The sequence below is a fragment of the Poromitra crassiceps genome (genome assembly GCF_964638095.1).
Source record: "Poromitra crassiceps genome assembly, chromosome: 13".
Classification (NCBI taxonomy): domain Eukaryota; kingdom Metazoa; phylum Chordata; class Actinopteri; order Beryciformes; family Melamphaidae; genus Poromitra; species Poromitra crassiceps.
This window is the reverse complement of record NC_139644.1, coordinates 14,436,582-14,456,284: the sequence shown is the minus strand read 5'-3', so window position 1 is coordinate 14,456,284 and position 19,703 is coordinate 14,436,582. Positions and strand designations below refer to the sequence as shown.

Genomic DNA, 19,703 nt, shown 5'->3' with positions numbered 1-19,703 from the left:
TTGATATGCAGGCGGTCGCCTTTCAATCCGGGAGCGGGGGATTTCACTTGAAAGTACACTGCAGCACGGGAATGTGGCCCTGCTGCTTGGCTCTGTGTGAAAGCAATTTCTGTGGCGAGGGTGCTGGTGTTTGCGGTTCTCCTAAACTGCAATTTTTGCGCGATCTGTGTGTGAAAGAGCCTTCTGTTTACTTTTATTTTAAAAACTGTGACAGTTCACACAACTTTAACACGACATGCATATATTATACATCAAACTCTTGAGCTACTTCTGCTCTCACTCAGAATGTCAAAATATAAGCGATGTGATGTATAGTTTTTGAGATATTAACATTTGTTTGGCACAACTCACAACGCACAACTCATGGTGGTTAACACTGTTGCGTCACAGCAAGAAGGTCCCGGGTTCGAACCCCGGTCCATCCCAGGTCCTTTCTGTGTGGAGTTTGCATGTTCTCCCCGTGTCTGTGTGGGTTTTCTCCGGGTGCTCCGGTTTCCTCCCACCACCATCAAAGACATGTATGTTAGGGTTAATACTCCTGTCAGTGCCCCTGACCAAGGTACTGGCAAAAGAACTGGAGTTGGTCCCCGGGCGCTGCACAGTGGCTGCCCACTGCTCCTAGTTCTAGGAAGGTTCCTAGTAGAGGATGGGTCAAATGCAGAGGATGAATTTCCCCAAGGGGATAAATAAAGGATAACTTAACTTAACTTAACTATTAACTGCCGCGGGGTTCCGCATTTCTGTGTGGCAAGTGACGTCACGCTGACCCCTAGTATATGATGACTTCACGTCACAGCCAGAAATTGTTTAATTTTGCATAATTATTTATTTCCTTATTTATTGGAATTATAAACACATTTCAATATTAAAATAGAGAAATAGAACAATAGAAATAGAAAAAATATATAGTTTATTGAATTGTTTTAGCCTTGAAATTACAGCTCCCCACCAGGAGGGGGTGCTGCAGCCTAAGCACCCCTAGTTCCAGCAACGCTGCAGCCGATAGTACAGTAGTACAGTAGAAAATTCAAGAAATATAAACACACCTGAATGAATCAGCATCATGATCTCTTCGTTATTTACCAGAATTTGGATGTCCTCAGTTACATATAAAATATTTTTGCTAAAAATTGTTTTGTAAAGAGATTCACCACGCCCCCAATTTATACATCCACAGCGCTTCTCTTAGCAGGATTCTGGCAGCGTCCTCAATCCTGTACATTCTGTTTCAAAACCTCTAAGGAAACCGACCGGCCATCTGGCCTGATTTGAAATAAACTACAAGATGACTTATGTTGTCTGCTGTGGTGTTCCTTCATCTTTGATCCTTGATCTTCAGGCATCTGCTGGTTTTTCCTACATAGGGTTTAGACCACAATGACATATCTGCATGTCAATCCCATTGGTGGATGTGCAGGTAATGAAACCACTGCCCAATATGAGGGTGAGTAGAGGACTCTGAAAGCCCAGACACATCAAACCAACGTCAAATAAATAGTAGCAATGAAGGCTGACTGTTGCATTGCCTCACATCGCCTGTGTCGGGGCCTGAAGGTTACGCTTGAACACACCGTGAAGACTACAGTCGACGATCAACTACCACGTACGTTCTGTGCCTAGAGCATACAGCAGGTGGCACCGTCCGGGGGAAAGCACTATAGCAGTTACTAGTATTACATTATATGACTGAGTTATTAGAAACAATGTAAGCACAGTTATTAGTTGGAAATAGTTGAAATGACTGAATTATTCTAGAAATGGTATTTCAATCAATCAATCAATCAATCAATCAATCAATCAATCAATCAATCAATCAATCAATTTTATATTTATATAGCTCCAAATCACAACAAGAGTTATCTCAAGGTACTTTTGTATTAGGCTATAGAAATGATTGAATTCGGCTCATCTCAGACGTCGATTGAACATTCAGAATCGGCCAGAAAAGGCTGACTAGTGCCAACGGTGCAGGATACGCCGCAAAAAGTAGGGACACAGATGCTTGACGATGGCCCGACACGCACTGATGGCTGATCGTTGGCCCGGTGTGTCAGGGCCTTGAGAGGGGTGAAGTGTCTCCTCCATGACTGACTCACCTGCATTTGATGACATTGGCACTATGGTGAACTTGGCACCGTCATAAACGGACACCAAAACAATCAAACGCTCCAGTGTTCTTCCTCACTGGCGACTGACAGCACACAGCTGATGAGGTGAAGGGCTCAGGGTGAAGCCACCAGCTGGTGTCAGATCCAGGTCATCCTCTGTAACTCCAGGTGGAGGAGAGAAACGAAAGTGCTGGAGGAGAGAGGTGAAGAAGAGGAAGAGCTCCATCTTGGCCAGACTCTCTCCGAGACAAGCCCTGCGACCTGTGAATTCAGGAGGTGTCATAACAAGGTGCCATAATGACAAATCTGGATTTAGAAATGTAAAAAAATACATGAATTGGACAAATTTTCATGTCAAATGCAAAGGAAGATTTCAATGTTTACAGAAATGATATATCGTACCTGCAGAGAACGGCATGAATGCATCTTTTGTCACAAATTTCCCATGCTCATTTAAGAAATGTCCCGGGTTGAACGTGTGTGGGCTCTCCCATTCACCCTCATCACGAAGGACAGACATCAGCAAAGGATACACAGTTGTCCCCTGTCATGACAAAATATGAGAGGCTGACTAAGAATATTTATTATTATCAAAAAGGAAATGCAGTCACCTTTTCAAGGGATGTTCATTTTAACACATTAAGTGCCATAGCCGAGATAATTCGTCTTACATAATCCAACGCTTGAGTGCCAGAGCCGAGTTTACTCGTCTTACATAAACATTTTTTTTTTTGACGGTGGGACATCAATCAACAACTTTTACATCTTCGAGATCACTATTGGAGCAAGAGAATGTGTATAATCTATTTTACCGACCCACTAAGTGTTGACAGTGCTCCCCCAGACGACCGAAATCAAAGAAAAAACTGCCGCGGGAGCAAGCCGTTCAAGGAAATGGCGAGGCGATTTTACAGTAATCCATTCAAGACTTGTCTTGCCTGAGAGCGGCCGCGCACCGGCAGCAGCACACAGAGAGCGGAGAGCGATTTGCAAAATAGATTATAGGTGAAACACACTTTGAAACACCTCAGAAAGGCCAGAATCAACATCTGCCCATCGCCCACGCATTCCCCGGCCCATCTTGACTCGCACAAGGAGCGTCCGCACGCAGGCAAGCAGGCAGGCAGGCACGCAGGCAGGCAGGCAGGCAGCAGCAACGCGCTTCTGACACGCCCGCTGTAAAGCCAGGAGGAAGGAGGAGAAGACACACGGAGGGAGGAGTTTGAATGAGAGGGGTGTTTCCTGTTGTTATGGAGGAAATTACTGTTCAAAACTATTGTTTAGAATGTCTGACGGTCTTACTGATGCCAAAAATGAATGGTTAAAGTGACTGTTTCACAAAAAGCCATTTATCTCTGAATAAATTTCCAGACGCTGAAACCATGCTGTACTCAACGGCTAATATCTACATAACTACTAACTCTGCAAACTAACTCTTTTAGACAGAGAAAGCACACATTCTATTAGTTATTTTTAGATGATTGGTGTTCATGAATTCTTAACAGAAAATAATCCTCGGCTGTTGTAAAATGAGCCAGAATCGTCAAAAACACCCCTGGCACAACTTACCCACAGGATTGAAAACATGGCTGGCACTCAATGTGTTAACATGATCAGTTTTGCTGAATACATTATTATTATGTATTTCATCTGACCTTCCTGATGAAGTAGCCCTGGAAGGTGACGTCTCGGCTGGTGACGTGAGGAAGAGCAATGGGGAGGATGTTGGCCAGTCTCTGAGTCTCATGGATGACAGCATCAGTGTAGGGCAGGTTCTTCCTGTCCTCCACCCGGACCTGGCGACTTCCTACCACCCTGCTCAGCTCCTCCAGGACCTGGTCTGAACACACAAAGTAGGAAATACAATTACATTTGCCTGCGTCTGCTACACGCGACACACGTTGAAAAAAGAAATCCCTCAAAATTTTGCCACCTTCCTGACATAGCATGTACCAATCCATACCTTAGGTCAGGGTTTCCCAAATAGCAGCCCTCGTGTGGCCCGCGCTGGAATTGCATTTTCTTTTTAACCACCGTTTGGGAACCAATGTTCTAGAACAAATCTGATTATCAACCAATTCTCTGTTTTCATTATTATTCTTAGAGCTTCTACAATAGAAAGCACCAATACTCTTTTCGTTATGTAGTCTCTAGTAGTACTGCTGTAATGTTGGCCTATCCTATCTGTAACACTATTTTTAACCAGTGCAGTGCCCGTTCGCCCCGCTGCTGCACACTGTTCTTACCCTGTACTCGTGGATATTTGGCCATGAGCAGCAAACCCCATCTCATTGTAGTGCCTGTGGTATCTGTACCAGCTGTAAACAGGTTGGACACTGTCAATATGAGGTTCTTCTCATGGTAGTGAGAGTCCATGATGCAGGAGTCCTGAGAGGAAAGCACACCCACATATAAACTAGACATGTATGCAGCATTGCTGTACAGTATATGAGCATTTCTGTACATACATATTTCCTGTATGAAAGATATCAAAGGTGTTTGTCATACCTCGTCTTTCTGCTTACGGATCAGAAAAGAGTCTACAAATCCCCTGCTCCTCTGAGGGTTCAGAGTCTCTTTCAGATGCTTGACTAAGTCTCTGATATCCAAAATATTATTTTCAACATATTTTAACATCAGCTTCCGGCTCTTTATCCAATTGCCCAGCCAAGGAAAGGTGTTGTACAACTGCCACACAAGAGTACAGATTACAGAGATTAGAATTATTAGCGAGAATGTAAACCTAACACCAACTCATCTTTATAATTTAGTTCCATTGAAAGATTAAAAAAATTCCATGCTGTAAATTCATGATTGTTGACAAAATCTTTATCGTGCTCAATCCTAACCCCAACTATGACGGTGTCAGTACAGTACAAAGTCTCTGCTCCTCATTCATAGCAGTTTTTCATGGTCTTAAAATCCACCCAATAATGAAATGCCTGTGTAGGAATTAAGTTGATTTCTAGTTAATTAACTTTTAAAAACAACATCAAGTCAATAAGCAAAGATTATGCTTACCTGCATTGGAGCAGAACCTGCAATACGTATGTTCTCATTGGCCCTATTCACCATGCATTTGAATCGGGGGTCAGCATATTCAAATCTGCTACCATACACAATGGATGAGATGATATTGGATGTAGCATAATTCACTGCACATGTTGTGTCAAATGCATTCCCTGTGAAAACAGCAGTGGGAAACAATGAAAGTGTAAAGACTGGAATACAAGACAAACAATACCAAAGAGCATCTTACATTGAGATATGTCACTCCATACCTTCATGCTCTGCAAACACTTGGATCAGATGGTGGCATTCCTCTATGATTTTCTCCTCAGCTGCTCTCTTGCCCATCCCAAATTCTCTCAGGTTAGTCAGGGCAAATCGTCTCATCTCTTTCCAGGAATCTCCATTGGCAAAGAGAATTCCTGCAGAAATCAGAGATGATCACAGATAAAACAAGCTATACATTAAAACATAGAACGCTGCAACAAATGACTTGAAAAATGATTTGAAAACAGGTGAAACAAACCAAACAGAATTGAAATGATGATGATGTTGGTATAGATATTCATTGCTATTATTTATGTCTTTATTATACCTCTTTATAGACACTGTTAATGCTAAAAGTTTTGTCATGGAAGTCCATCCATACCATGTCCTTGACTGATGTCATGAAAAATAGGGGTGTTGCATCTGTCGCCAAACTCCTCAGCATGGTTGACCAGAGCTTGCTTCACTGTCTTGTATCCTGCCAGGACCACCACTTTATTGGGTCCAAAGTACACCGTGAATACACATCCATATTTCTTTGAAAGCTGGAAAAATCAATCATGCAGTCAGATACTGTACTCACTTTTTTCATAATCTAAACCTATATATATATATATATATATATATATATATATACATACACTAGGGCAGTGGTTCTCAAATGGGGGTCCGCGGACCCCCAGGGGTCCGTGGCACTTTGCCAGGGGGTCCACAAAAAGTTTTCAGGTTAAAAAAAAATAAAAATAATAATAATAATTATGCTACATCCTTCTCAAACTACTTCCTACATGGTGCTAGTCTATCAAAATATCTTGGCTGTCATTGATTGTGTTGCATAGTGGTTTTCTGGACTGTTGACAAATTGTGATGTTGTAAGTCGCTTTGGACAAAACAAAAGCATCTGCTAAATGAGGTAATGTAAATGTAATGTAATAAAATATATATATATATATATTTTTTGCTAAATCTTCATAGTTCAACGAAAATAGTTTATGCTTTAAATCTAAAATGGTTCATGGATTACATTCTAATAACAAACCTATCAAATTAAAAGTCAAGCACGTTACCGTGGAAACAATTAAGCTTAGCCCAAAATCACAAATCAGAATGAGGGGGTCCCCGGTATATTTTCTATCTTGTAAGGGGTCCTTGGCTGAAAAACATTTGAGAACCTCTGCACTAGGGTGCATCAAAATACACATTTTCAGAATATTGATCTGTCTGGGTGCTAAAAGTGTTACCATCCATGGAAAAACAACACATGCAAAATATTTTTGCAATACGTGTGATCTAGGGGTATAACGGCACATCAGCTTTTTCGGCAACAGGGGGTAACTCCCTCCCCCTCCCTCCTCTGATATGTGAAGCGCTTTGAGTGTCTTGAAACAGCTATAGAAATCCAATCAATTAATTATTATTATTATACTCGGACACTAACACTATCTAGCCAGCTATTAGCTGGCAGCTAGGAACCACTGACTCATAAACCAGACTGTGTGACCAGCCAGTAGATTTTGGGACTTAAATATAATCCAAAATCATATTCAGATAAGTGCTTTTCTAAGATTGGCTTTGACTCTGATCTGTAAACCCTCAGTTGAGTTGAGTTGAGGTGATGGGTGTGGTGAGGTGAATTCAGGTGATATTGTGCAATTGCCTCTGTGTATACATGGCCTTCGTGCCTGCACTCGTTGCAAGAATGTCTTGTTTTTGTGTGGCAGCACTGATTGGGGGGGCGGGGTAGGTATGTGTGCCCAGGGTCCTTTGTCTCATAATCCACCTAGGCACATCTCTCTCCTCTTTCTCTGTCTCATTTTCATTATCTCTGCTAAATTAATCATTCCCACAAGAATGTTCTAAACTTCAACTTTCTCTGCTTTGGGCCCCTAGCCTAACATAACCATTCCTGTCGGAGTTACAGGGGGGAGGGGAAAACATAATTGCCACGAGAACTTGAGAGCTGATCTTTCTCGTGGGGGGGGGGGGGGGTTAGTGGTTCGAAGACTGGCACCACAGCCTTCATTCCATCCAACATCCTCAGCCGGCCGAGTCTTGTGTCACTGGCTACACGGTTGAAGATCACACCAATGCAGCAGGCTGCCTTCACGCGCGGCCTGATCGAGGAGTCAGGTGGTAATTCGGCAAAGGTCTCTACATCCTATGCGACAGCAGACCGAGCACGCCGCCACGTGCTGGAGGCAATCAGTGAGGAACGGCACGAGCAGTGGACACCACACACCCTACACTGGGACAGTAAGTTGACGCCAATGCTCAACAATGTACGCCAGTTAGAGGAGCGTCTGACAGTGGTGGTCGGAGATGCGGAGCGGCTCAAACTGCTCGGTGTGCCAGCATTCATGAAGGGGACAGACGAAGCATGTGGAACGATCATCGCCCGGCTGACGTGCAAGCTGCTGCAGGAGTGGTGCTGCGCTGACCAGGTTGTCAACATGGCATTTGACACCACCGCATCAAACACTGGCCATCTCACGGCAGCCTGCATCGCCATTCAGCTCTCAATGGGTCGAACACTGCTCTGGGTGTCGGCACCACATCGGCGAGGTGCTCCTCAGCCACATTTTCACTGACCTCAAGGTGGAGACGTCACGCTCGCCAGAGGTTACATTGTTTACACGTCTGCGGGATAACTGGAACCTGGTGCCACACAAGGACAGCGACCCATTGTCCTGTTACATTCCAGACGCCGCCGAACCACTGTTCCTGGTCAAGTTGCGTGGTGAATTCATTGAGTGTGCTGCAGGAGTGCTTGACTACAAGCGAGGTGACTACCGTGAGTTCGTGCAGCTGTGTCGTGTGTATCTGGGTGCAGACGGTCCAGCGCACACTCCAGTTACCTTCCAACAGCCGGGAGCACTGCACAAGGCGCGATGGATGGCCAAGCTGCTCTACACACTCAAACTGGCCTTGATGGAGCAGCACATTGCATTGCTTCCTCAGGGCACCATCACCACGCGGCAGCAGGTGTTGAAGATTCGGGCGTTTGCCAACTTTATCACGCACATCTACGCAACGTGGTGGCTGACCTGCGACACGGCCGTAGATGCAGCATGGAATGATCTCACACTCTACCGCCACCTGTATGCTTACAAGTCTGTTGACGAGGGCATCGCAGCATCAACAATTAAGGCGCTGGAGCGGCACCTATGGTACCCGACAGGCGAGATGCTGCCCCTGGCACTCTTCAGCACCAAGGTGCCAGTTGGCGAGCGGCGCTCATTTGCAAATGCCATCTTCGAGCACAAGCCGGCTGATGTCCCAATGCGAGCCCCACAGCTCCGCTTTGGCACTGGTTTCGGCAAGCCGAAGTTCCCAACCCTCTCGTCGACCACCAGCTTGACCGACCTCGCCAACCCAGACTGCTGGTTCGGCATGTATCAGCTGCACATTGATCTAGCGTTTCTTTCGCTTGATGTAGAGGATTGGGCTACCAGTGTGGAATTCCAGATGGGTGCGGTGAATGTACGTGCCATCAATGTTGTGAATGACTGCGGCGAGCGTGGCGTCAAACTCACATCAGACTTTGTGGCAGCAGCCAGGGGAGAGGAGCATCTGCAGAATGTACTGCAAGCAGTGGAGCATGACCGCTCTAAACAGCCAAAACTGCGCAGCTGCAAGCGCAAGCTGGACCAGGACTAGGACTCTAGGTTGCTCAATGGTTGCTTCAATGTTCTCGGTTCTAGGTTGCTTCAATGTTCTCAAATAAATAAATGTTCTATTCAAATTCAAATGTTCTGTTAAAAAATAAATACATCTTGTTCTATTCAAAATGTTCAATCTATGAATTTCTAAAATTTGCCTTGACCCAAAAAGGCAGATTTTCGTATTTTTCACATGCTGTGTTACACCCCTAAATCTCAATCAATTGTCCCAAAACTTTGCAAAAGTCATTTTTATGTGTCTCATAACAAAATGCAACCCCAGACAGTTTGATATGTTGAGATTTCATTTTTGCATTGCAATTTGATGCACCCTAACATACACACACACACACACACACACACACACACACACACACACACACACACACACACACATACTTTTATCATAATCTAAACCTATATACTGTATATCTAAACCTATATGTCATATATATATATATATATATATATATATATATATATATATATATATATATATATATATATATATATATGTGTGTGTGTATGTGTGTGTGTGTGTGTGTGTGTGTGTGTGTGTGTGTATAATTTATATATATGTATATGTATACACACACACACACACACACACACACACACAAATGTATATATTATTACAATACTTGGGTCTTCTCATACATGAGAATAAATCAGAGGCACAGCTTGTGAACAGGCAAGGCAGGCAACTGCTTGTGGCCCCAGTCCGTCAGGGCATTGGTTCTCAAATGGGGGTCCGGGGACCCCCAAGGGTCCGTGGCACTTTGCAAGGGGGTCCGCAAAAGGTTTTCAGGGAAATAAAAACTTTTTGTTGTTGTTGCTTCATAGTTCAATGAAAAAAAATGATGCTTTAAATCTAAAATGGTTCATGGACTACATTCTAATGTAACAAACCTATCAATTTACAAGTCAAGCACATTAGCCCAAAATCACAAATGAGAACGAGGGAATCCCCGGTATATTTTCTATCTTGTAAGGGGTCCTTGAAAAACACTTGAGAACCTCTGCGTTAGGGGACCCCGAGGGCCAATTTGGAATGACCTAGGTAGGAAACCTCCCTAAAGGGGCCCCATGTCATTCCCATCAAACTGACATGATAGCTACACATACTGTATGTCTTGAATTGAAAGTCAAAACTAAAGAGAAAAAAGAGGCTGTGGGGAAAAAGCAAGACAGTGGAGCAGATACTGATTAAGCAACTGAATGCTGTTATTTTAGTATACCGGTACGTATACTAATGGGGAGATACTTGAATAACTTCAGCTAGCAATGGCGTCAGGCAGAACCATCATGATGGCCGGTTCTGGCCCTCGGGCCGCAAAATGCCCATGTCTGCTTTATACATTACTAGACAAGGTGCAGTTTTAAATAGGTGCAAAATCAGAGCAGCAACAATAGGACAATATAGTTCACTAGTAAGGCATTTGTACTTTACTTACTTATGCCTGACACCCTTACCAGGGTATAGGCCGTCGACAAGGGACCTCCAGAGTTCTCGGTCACTGGCGTTCTTTTCTATCTGCGACCAGGTGCATCCCATTCTCTTGGTGTCTGCCTGGAGATCCCGCCGCCAGGTGTTTTTAGGCTGACCTCGGTTTCTCTTCCCTTGAGGGTTCCATGTTAGAGCCTGTCTGGTGATGTTTGACACAGGTTTACGCAGTGTGTGCCCGATCCATCTCCATCTTCTTCGTCCAATTTCGTTTGCTGCTGGGAGTTGTTTGGTCTTCATCCATAGGTCCTTATTGCTGATCTTGTCTGGCCAGTGTATCTTCAGGATTCTTCGGAGACATTTGTTGATGAAGGTTTGCACTTTATTTGTTGTAGTCTTTGTTATTCTCCATGTCTCTGCCCCATAGAGCAGGACTGATTTCACATTGGAGTTGAATATTCTTATTTTTGTTAGTTGCTGTATCTCTCTAGAGTGCCAGATGTTTTTGAGCAGTAGGAATGCTGTCCTTGCCTTGCCTATCCTAGCTTTCACGTCTGCATCCGTACCGCCTTGGTTGCTGATGATACTCCCCAGGTAGGTGAAGGACTCTACTTCCTCTAACGTGCAGTCACCTAGGTTGATTGGCTCTGCACTGGTGTTATTTAACTTCATGTATTTTGTTTTCCCCTTGTGGATGTTGAGTCCTACTTGTGAGGAAGTCTCTGCCAGTGCTTTGGTTTTTTCTTGCATTTGGTGGTGCCTATGTGAGAGTAGTGCCAGGTCGTCTGCAAAGTCTAAGTCGTCTAGCTGTGTCCATAAAGTCCACTGGATTCCGTTCTTTTTTTGTTCTGTGGTTTTTCCCATTATCCAGTCAATGGCAAGTAAAAACAGGAATGGTGATAGTAAACAACCCTGTCTGACCCCAGTCTTGATCTCGAACTGGTTTGTGAGCTGTCCATCATGTATCACTCTACATGTTGTTCCAGAATAGCTGTTTCTTATTATGTTCACTAGCTTAGTGTGCACTCCATGGTGTCTCAGTAGCTTCCAGGTGGTCTCCCTGTGTACACTGTCAAAAGCTTTTTCGTAATCTACAAAGTTGACGTAGAGTGAGGAATTCCACTCTAATGATTGTTCTATAATAATGCGAAGAGTGGCAATCTGGTCGACACATGACCGATTCTTTCTGAATCCTGCTTGTTGGTCTCTTAATTGATGGTCAACAGCATCCTTCATTCTATCCAGGATTACTCTATTTAGCACTTTGCCTGGCACAGAGAGTAGGGTGAGCCCTCTATAGTTGTTGCAATTTCCCAGGTCTCCTTTCTTTGGGAGCTTGATAATAAGGCCCTCTTTCCAGTCTGATGGTAGTTGTTCTTCTTCCCAGATCCTTTTGAACAGTGGGTGGAGCAGCCTCACGGTGGTATCCACATCTGTCTTTAAGGCTTCTGCCGGGATGTTATCTGGCCCTGTTGCTTTTCCATTCTTCAGCTGATGTACAGCTTTCCTGATTTCCTCTCTGCTGGGTATGTCACAGCTGATGGGGAGGTCGGTCTGTGCTGGTTGGATATCTGGGGGGTTTGCTGGTGGAGGTCTATTTAACAGTTCCTCAAAGTGTTCCGCCCATCTATTTAGTTGGCCATCCTTTGTTTTGATGGTGTTTCCTTCTCTATCCTTGACTGGTCTTTGTGGCCTGCTATATCTGCCCGACATCTTTCTGGTGGTGTCATACAACTGCTTCATGTTTCCATTTCTTGCTGCTTCCTCTGCTTCTTCTGCTAGGCTGTTGATGTATTTCAGCTTGTCCTCTTTACTGCTCCTCTTTACTGTTCTGTTGACCTCCGTATACTCTTCTTGTGCCTTTGCTTTAGATGCTCTTGTGCGGCTATTTGTCACTGCTGCTTTCTTCTCTTTCCTTGCTTGGATCTTTTGTTGCGTTTCTGTAGATATCCACTCTTTTTGCTGGAATTTCCTGTAGCCCACCACTTCTTGGCATGTGGATGTTAGTGTGTCTTTGATTTGTTGCCACTGTCTGTCAATGTTGGTCTCATCTTCCAGTAGGTCCTGGAGAACTTCGAATTTGTTTGAGAGTTTCAGTCTGAATTCTTCTTGTTTTTCTACCTCCCTCAATAGACTAACGTTGTATTTCTGTCTGTTGGCTGTTGTCTCTGTCTTGTTTTTCTTGAGTTTGAGTTTCAATCTAGCAGTTAGCAAGTGATGATCTGATGCTACATCTGCTCCCCTTTTTACTCTCACGTCCTGTAGTGATCTTCTGAATTGTTTGCTTATGCAGATGTGATCTATTTGGTTTTCTGTAGTATGGTCTGGCGATACCCATGTTGCTTTGTGGATCTTCTTATGGGGGAAGATACTGCCTCCGATCACAAGCTTGTTCTGTGCACAGAAGTCTATGAACTTCTCTCCATTGTCACTCATTTCTCCAAGTCCATGTGTTCCCATCACCTCTTCGTATCCGGTGTTTACTTCTCCTACCTTTGCGTTAAAGTCTCCCATATGGTATCTTTCTCTGAATATTTGTCCAGGATGTTCTGAAGTCTGTCGTAGAACTCCTCTTTTGCTTCTTCTTCACTGTCGTTCGTTGGCGCGTAGCACTGGATGACATTCATCTTAATCTTTTCTTTCGTTGTTCTGAATGTTGCTGTGATGATCCTTGGTCCATGGGCCTCCCATTCTATCAATGCTCTCTGCGTGGGTCTTGATAGCATGAGAGCTACCCCTTCTGTGTGTGGGGCATCTTCATCTTCATGGCCCGAGTAAAGCAGCAGCTCTCCACTCATCAATCTTTTCTGTCCTGATTGCGTCCATCTTGCCTCGCTGATTCCCAATAGTGTAAGATTGTAGATTTTCATCTCTTGCGCTATTTGAAAGGTTTTCCCTGTTTGGTACATTGTTCTTACATTCCATGATCCAATAGTGATGCTTTTCCTGGTTGAGAGAAGGGTCGTCGGTCCTGCGGCTTCCAAGAGCTCCTGGCTTTCACCACACAACGTCATGCGTCTTCGAGCTGAAGAGCTTTTCTCTCCCAGTGCCGAATTCTCTTTCTGTGTCCTTGTCGTCGTTTCTGTAACTGAAAGTGTTTTCCAGGGTGGGGTTGTTGGCCCCACGCCCAACCCCCAACCTGGAGGACCAGGTGCTGCTTTTCGTCCGACCTCTATTCTAAAACCTGGCCGGCATGGTTGAACCTGCTGAGGGTATGAACCCCCTCCGGTATAGCCTTCAGAATCACGGAGGCACGCAAGCCTCCCCACCACGTCAAGGTAGCAGCACAGGGGGAGGTAAAGGCATTTGTGGCAACACTAAAATACGAAGGGTAATAAATAGGTAGTAAGGGTATTAAATATTAAATAGAATGAGATGGAATGTATATTAAAAAAAAGTGTCCAAGTGTGCAGGGAGGTGTGCAAATGTCAATAATCTGGGTTTAGAAAAGGTTTATTTATTGAGGTCGTGGCCTGTGGGAAGAAACTGGAAGAGCCTGTATCTTTTTCCTGAGGGCAACAGGGAGAACAGGCTGTTCTGTGGGTGGTTCGTGTGTGTCCTTGATGTTCTTCCAGGACCTCCTGAGGCACCACTGATTGTATAGTTCCTGCTGTTTTGGCAGCTCGCATCCTGTCACATGCTGGGCCGCGTGCCTCACCCTTCTCAGCGCCTTGCCACTGTTCCAGGGCATCTACCTCCTTCCTGTAGGCCGTCTCATCGCCATTCGAGGTCAGCCCCACAACTGCTGTGTCGTCTGCAGACTTCACGATGGTGATCTCATCGCTCATTTCTATCGTCCCACGTTGGTTTCCCCTCGACATACGCAGCTCATAATCTAAACCTTTACATACTGCTGTGTGCTGATTGTAAGAATTCTATGCAGTCTTTCATAAACCACAGACTGTCACATCCTTTGACTTTCTAATCATTTGCAACATGGTGACAGGCCCGGTTCCAGAACAAAATTAATTAGGGTGCATCTGAAATGAGTGGGGGTGGCCTAGTGCGGGCCGGTAACAGCAATGATATTGTAGGTGTTACGGGTCCTGAGCATGGTGCCCGGTGAACAGGTTATGCTGAAACACTGCTGGAAAAAGTTGTAAATGTAGCCTACAGTGGGTCACTCCTTTTCAGTTCCTTTCCAGATATGGATAACATATCGTCACCTTGCCTTCTCTGCGACTACGACCGACCGTTTAAGATCATCAATTAAAATCATCCAGAACGTAGCCTAATTCGACTCAAAGTACAAGATGACAGACAGATTGGCAAAGCCCACTACCAAACAGACACAACAAGCAAGCAAAACATTTCACTTAGGACTACACAGAAAATATAAGGAAATACTAATAAAGAAAATACAATTCAAAAAACATCCGGGGCTGTAGCGTCGGATGCCTAGGCCTAACACGCTGATTATTATTCATATTTCCACGGGGTGCAAATTATTAAACTGAACACAAACTGAAAACAGATGGTCACAAACTCACCTCACACAGGGTGTTGTAGGGTCTCTTGAGATCCAGCTGCAACAGGTTACCAAGCAGGGGAAGAGGTTTGGGTCCTGGAGGCTCCTTCCTCTTTTCCTGGGAGCTGAAGCTGGAGGAGAAGAGGTAGAGGACCAGCAGGAACACAGCAGACATCAACAGGCTGGTGGGACTAGGGGAGGGGAAGAAAGCCAAATCTTCCACAACAGACATTGTTCTTGACATACAGTACGTTACGTACACTACAGGCCTACTGCTCTGACTGAGCTTGATCCATCAAGGAACAACGTTGTTTGTGTTCGCAGCAGCATCACCGTGACATTATTCCTAAAGGGAGGGTTAGAGGGTCCCAACCCTTTCTGGCACAGAGACAGAAAGTGCTGGCCTTGTGCCTGGATGGACAAAAAAAAAATCCTTTCTTGTTTTGGCTTTCACCTGTTATGATCTCTTGTAATCATAGGTGTGCGCGTGCGTGCGTGTGTGTGTGTGTTTCTGGAATCTGATTGGGTGAAAATGTAGTTCACAAAGGTTCAATCAGGTCAGGAAGACTTTTATGCTTCCATAGTTCACTTCTCATTTCATCACACCATCATATCTGCATGTTATGCTCAAAATGAGCCTGTCAACTTCCAGGCTTCAATTGAATAATCAGCTGTTTGCCACCTGATCTCATTTAACCAATACAGGGATCAGCCGAGCAGCATTTTGGTAAACAAACCGCGTCACTGGGTGGCGAACCCTATGGAGCCCAAGTGGCGCGAGGCGTGAGTGTCTGCTCTAGCCGTCTAACTGTTTACATTTAAAAAACTGCGACAATTCACACAACTTTAACGCGACATGCATATATTATACATCAAACTCTTGAGCTAATTCTGCTCTCACTCAGAATGTCAAAATATAAGCGATGTGATGTAGCCTATAGTCAGGGCCGCTGCTGGCCATTTGGGTGCCCTAAGTGTAATTGTTTTGTGGTGCCCCCCCCCCCCGCAAAATACACAACTGCAATCTTAAAACCGAATACTTATTCATACAGTATATTTATAGTTTGTGAAACTCTAAGTAACTGTCAAACTAACTGAATGACTGCAAAACTTTCAATAACTGTCAAACGAAAGACTGCAAAATCATTATTTATGAACGATACTAGTGTATCTCACATTACATTACATGTGGCAAACAAACAATTGTTAGAATTACTGTAGGCTACATGTCAGCAAACAAGCGATTGTTAAACTGTATATGCAAGCAGGGGCAGACTGGGATCATAATTCAGGCCGGGCATTAGATACCAAGCAGGCCAGGCCGATACGTCCGACGCGCGTGCCGGGCGTCCGAAGGGCGGCGGCGAAAAATTTGGGCCGTTTGAAGCCAGATTTGGGCCATTTGAAGCCAGATTTGGGCCGTTTGAAGCCCGATTTGGGTTGTTTGAAGCCAGATTTGGGCCAGTTGAAGCCAGATTTGGGCCGGGTGAAGCCAGATTTGGGCCGCTTGAAGCCCAATTTGGGCCGAGTCCAATTTTACAATGAGATGCACCCACTTTAACCCTGAATAAAGTAATAAAACCACTAGTAAACCAGTAGGCGGCGCCTGGACTGCTGTTCAGTGAGTGGCCTGACTGCGGGCACCAAAAAAAAAATTTTTTTTTTTTTTTTTTTTTTTTTGCAGGCCCTTAAGAGCACATGATGCCCTACACAGTCTGCATACTCTGCGTATAGGGTGCGGCGGCCCTGCCTATAGTGTTATTAATGTTTGGCACAACTCATACTATTAGCTGCCGCGGGGTTCCGTATTTCTCCTTTGTATATGACATTTGCTATTCACCCCCATTGTAAGCCAATCACATGGCTGCTGTCCTCTTAAATCCTTTGTCAAGTATGAACTTATTCTTGCTTCATTGGACACACCTGTTGATTAATTATGGTAGATTTCAGCACACAATCTGGCAAGTATTTCAAAGCTATTGTTTTTCTAAATAGTGAATATAGGCCTACATAAAGGCACATAATGTGTGTTTAGAAGTCTAAATATATCATTACTGGCTAAAGGAAGGGGAACATGATAATCCCTAACCATCAGTGTGATGAGGATCATTTTACAGGCCAGTCAGAAGCCCCAACAGCATGTTGTTTGAGCTCATACACCATGGTCTGGTTTCTTTGAGCTCATACACCATGGTCCGGTTTCTTGTTACTGGAGGCTGCGACAGCGCGGCCGACCAGGGACGGTCATTAGAGTTGGGGGTGCTGAGACGATGGGTGCGTTCGGAAATAGCACTCCGAGCGCCCAAAGAGCACACTGGACCGTTCGTAAATTGAGAGCGTCGTTGTAATGTACTGTACCTTCGCACTCTCATTTCAGTGTAGAGCGTCAGTGGATTTACGAACGCACCCAAAGTCTATATGATGATGTCACAGGAAGAAATGGTTTAATTTTGCATCATTAATTATTTACTTATTTATTGGTATTATAAACACATTTCAATATTAAAATAGAGAAATAGAACAATAGAAATAGAAAACAGATATAGTTTATTGAATTGTTTTAGCCTTGAAATTACAGCTCCCCACCAGGAGGGGGTGCTGCAGCCCCGGCCTAAGCACCCCTAGTTCCAGCGACCCTGCAGCAGACAGTACAGTACAGTACAGCACATCATACCGCATTATAAAATTCAATAAATATAATCAATCAATAATATAGCTCAATCAATAACATACAATGACATCAAATGAAATAGAAAAATACATCTCATTGTACCAGAAATACTACTACTAGTACTAATAATAATAATACAATACTCATTAAGCAAGAAAAATGCTGTGGGTTCATATGTCACACATATCAATTCTCAAAACATACAGTATCAGTACCAGAGCACATCATTCACTGGGATAGAAAGAGGAAAACACACTTGAATGAATCCGCATCATGATCTCTTCGTTATTCACCAGAATTTGGATGTCCTCAGATACATATAAAATAGTTTTGCTAAAAATAGTTTTGTAAAGAGATTCACCACGCCCCCAATTTATACATCCACAGCGCTTCTCTTAGCAGGATTCTGGCAGCATCCTCAATCCTGTAAATCCGTTTCAAAACCTCTAAGGAAACCGACCGGCCATCTGGCCTGATTTGAAATAAACTACAAGATGACTTGTGTTGTCTGCTGTGGTGTTCCTTCATCCTTCATCTTTGATCTTCAGGCATCTGCTGGTTTTTCCTACATAGGGTTTAGACCACAATGACATCTCTGCATGTAAATCCCATTGGTGGATGTGCAGGTAATGAAACCACTGCCCAATATGAGGGTGAGTAGAGGACTCTGAAAGCCCAGACACATCAAACCAACGTGAAATAAATAGCGGCAATGAAGGCTGACTGTTGCATTGCCTCACATCGCCTGTGTCGGGGCCTGAAGGTTACGCTTGAACACACCGTGAAGACTACAGTCGACGATCAACTACCACGTACGTTCTGTGCCTAGAGCATACAGCAGGTGGCACCGTCCGGGGGAAAGCACTATTCATAGTATTCCGATGATGTCACAACCCTTTTTCCTACCAATATGGCGCTACAATACACACAGCTCATTGGCTGTAAGTGTCACTTGATTGTAATCACCTGTTAATTGATCACAATCACCTGTTGTTTTCCTACCAAAATGGCCGTGTGGTGATGTAACAGAATACTATCAATAGACCTTATTCGATTGACGTCACTCACGTACTGGCACGCCCACCGCCGCCATATTGTCGACATAACGCAGCAGCTCTCAAGTGACAGCCTATGTGGAGCAGCGTTTATAGGAAGCTAGCCGCTGTTAGCGTTACCTGTATCGTTCCAATTGTGTTCGGATGGTGACCTGCGTTAGGCATGGCTGTAGTAATGACAGCAATAAAGTCCCCGTGGTTTGTTTCTATCTCTACCATCCTCAGACGTGAAGGGAGCGAGACTGGGGATACGTCAGCAGCGCAGGAGAGGTGTGTGGATAGTTTGTTGAGACAGGTGAAACTTTCTGACAGCTCCTCACAGCAAAGTCTGTTCACCTCGTTCTTTTGTTTATTTATTACAGACATTAACGGCAGCACACAAATAACAACTGTGGGGTTTTTATTGCTGTCATTACCATCGCTATTTTGTAATGGAACAGAAACGACAATAAGGCTGTTACTAGTTGTCAGCTGCAGCGCTGTGTGTGCGCAGGACGGTATGTCAACAATATGGTGCCGTCCAGGGTTAGCGAATAAGGTCTATAGCAGTTACTAGTACTACATTATATGACTGAGTTATTAGAAACAATGTAAGCACAGTTATTAGTTGGAAATGGTTCAAGTGACTGAATTATTCTAGAAATGGTATTTCAATCAATCAATTTTATATTTATATAGCTCCAAATCACAACACGAGTTATCTCAAGATGCTTTTGTATTAGGCTATAGAAATGATTGAATTCGGCTCATCTCAGACGTCGATTGAACATTCAGAATCGGCCAGAAACGCTGACTCGTGCCAACAGTGCAGGACACGCCGCAAAAATTAGGGACACAGATGCTCGACGATGGCCCGACACGGACTGAAGGCCGATCGTTTGGCCCGGTGTGTCAGGGCCTTGAGAGGGGTGAAGTGTCTCCTCCATGACTGACTCACCTGCATTTGATGACATTGGCACTATGGTGAACTTGGCACCGTCGTAAACGGACACCAAAACAATCAAACGCTCCAGTGTTCTTCC

At 44.3% G+C, this 19,703-nt stretch overlaps 1 protein-coding gene across 1 annotated transcript; it reads right to left on the bottom strand.

The window, feature by feature from the left end:
• Positions 1-2,181: 2,181 nt before the first annotated feature.
• LOC310787754 (cytochrome P450 2K1-like) lies at positions 2,182-15,187 on the bottom strand (the record flags this gene model as incomplete). The annotated part of the gene is made up of 9 exons (XM_083649241.1): positions 2,182-2,369; positions 2,511-2,652; positions 3,764-3,948; positions 4,355-4,496; positions 4,617-4,796; positions 5,130-5,290; positions 5,390-5,539; positions 5,767-5,929; positions 14,978-15,187. The coding sequence occupies 9 exons, from the start codon at positions 15,185-15,187 to the stop codon at positions 2,182-2,184; spliced, it is 1,521 nt and encodes a 506-aa protein (XP_083505367.1).
• Between the last annotated feature and the right edge of the window lie 4,516 nt (positions 15,188-19,703).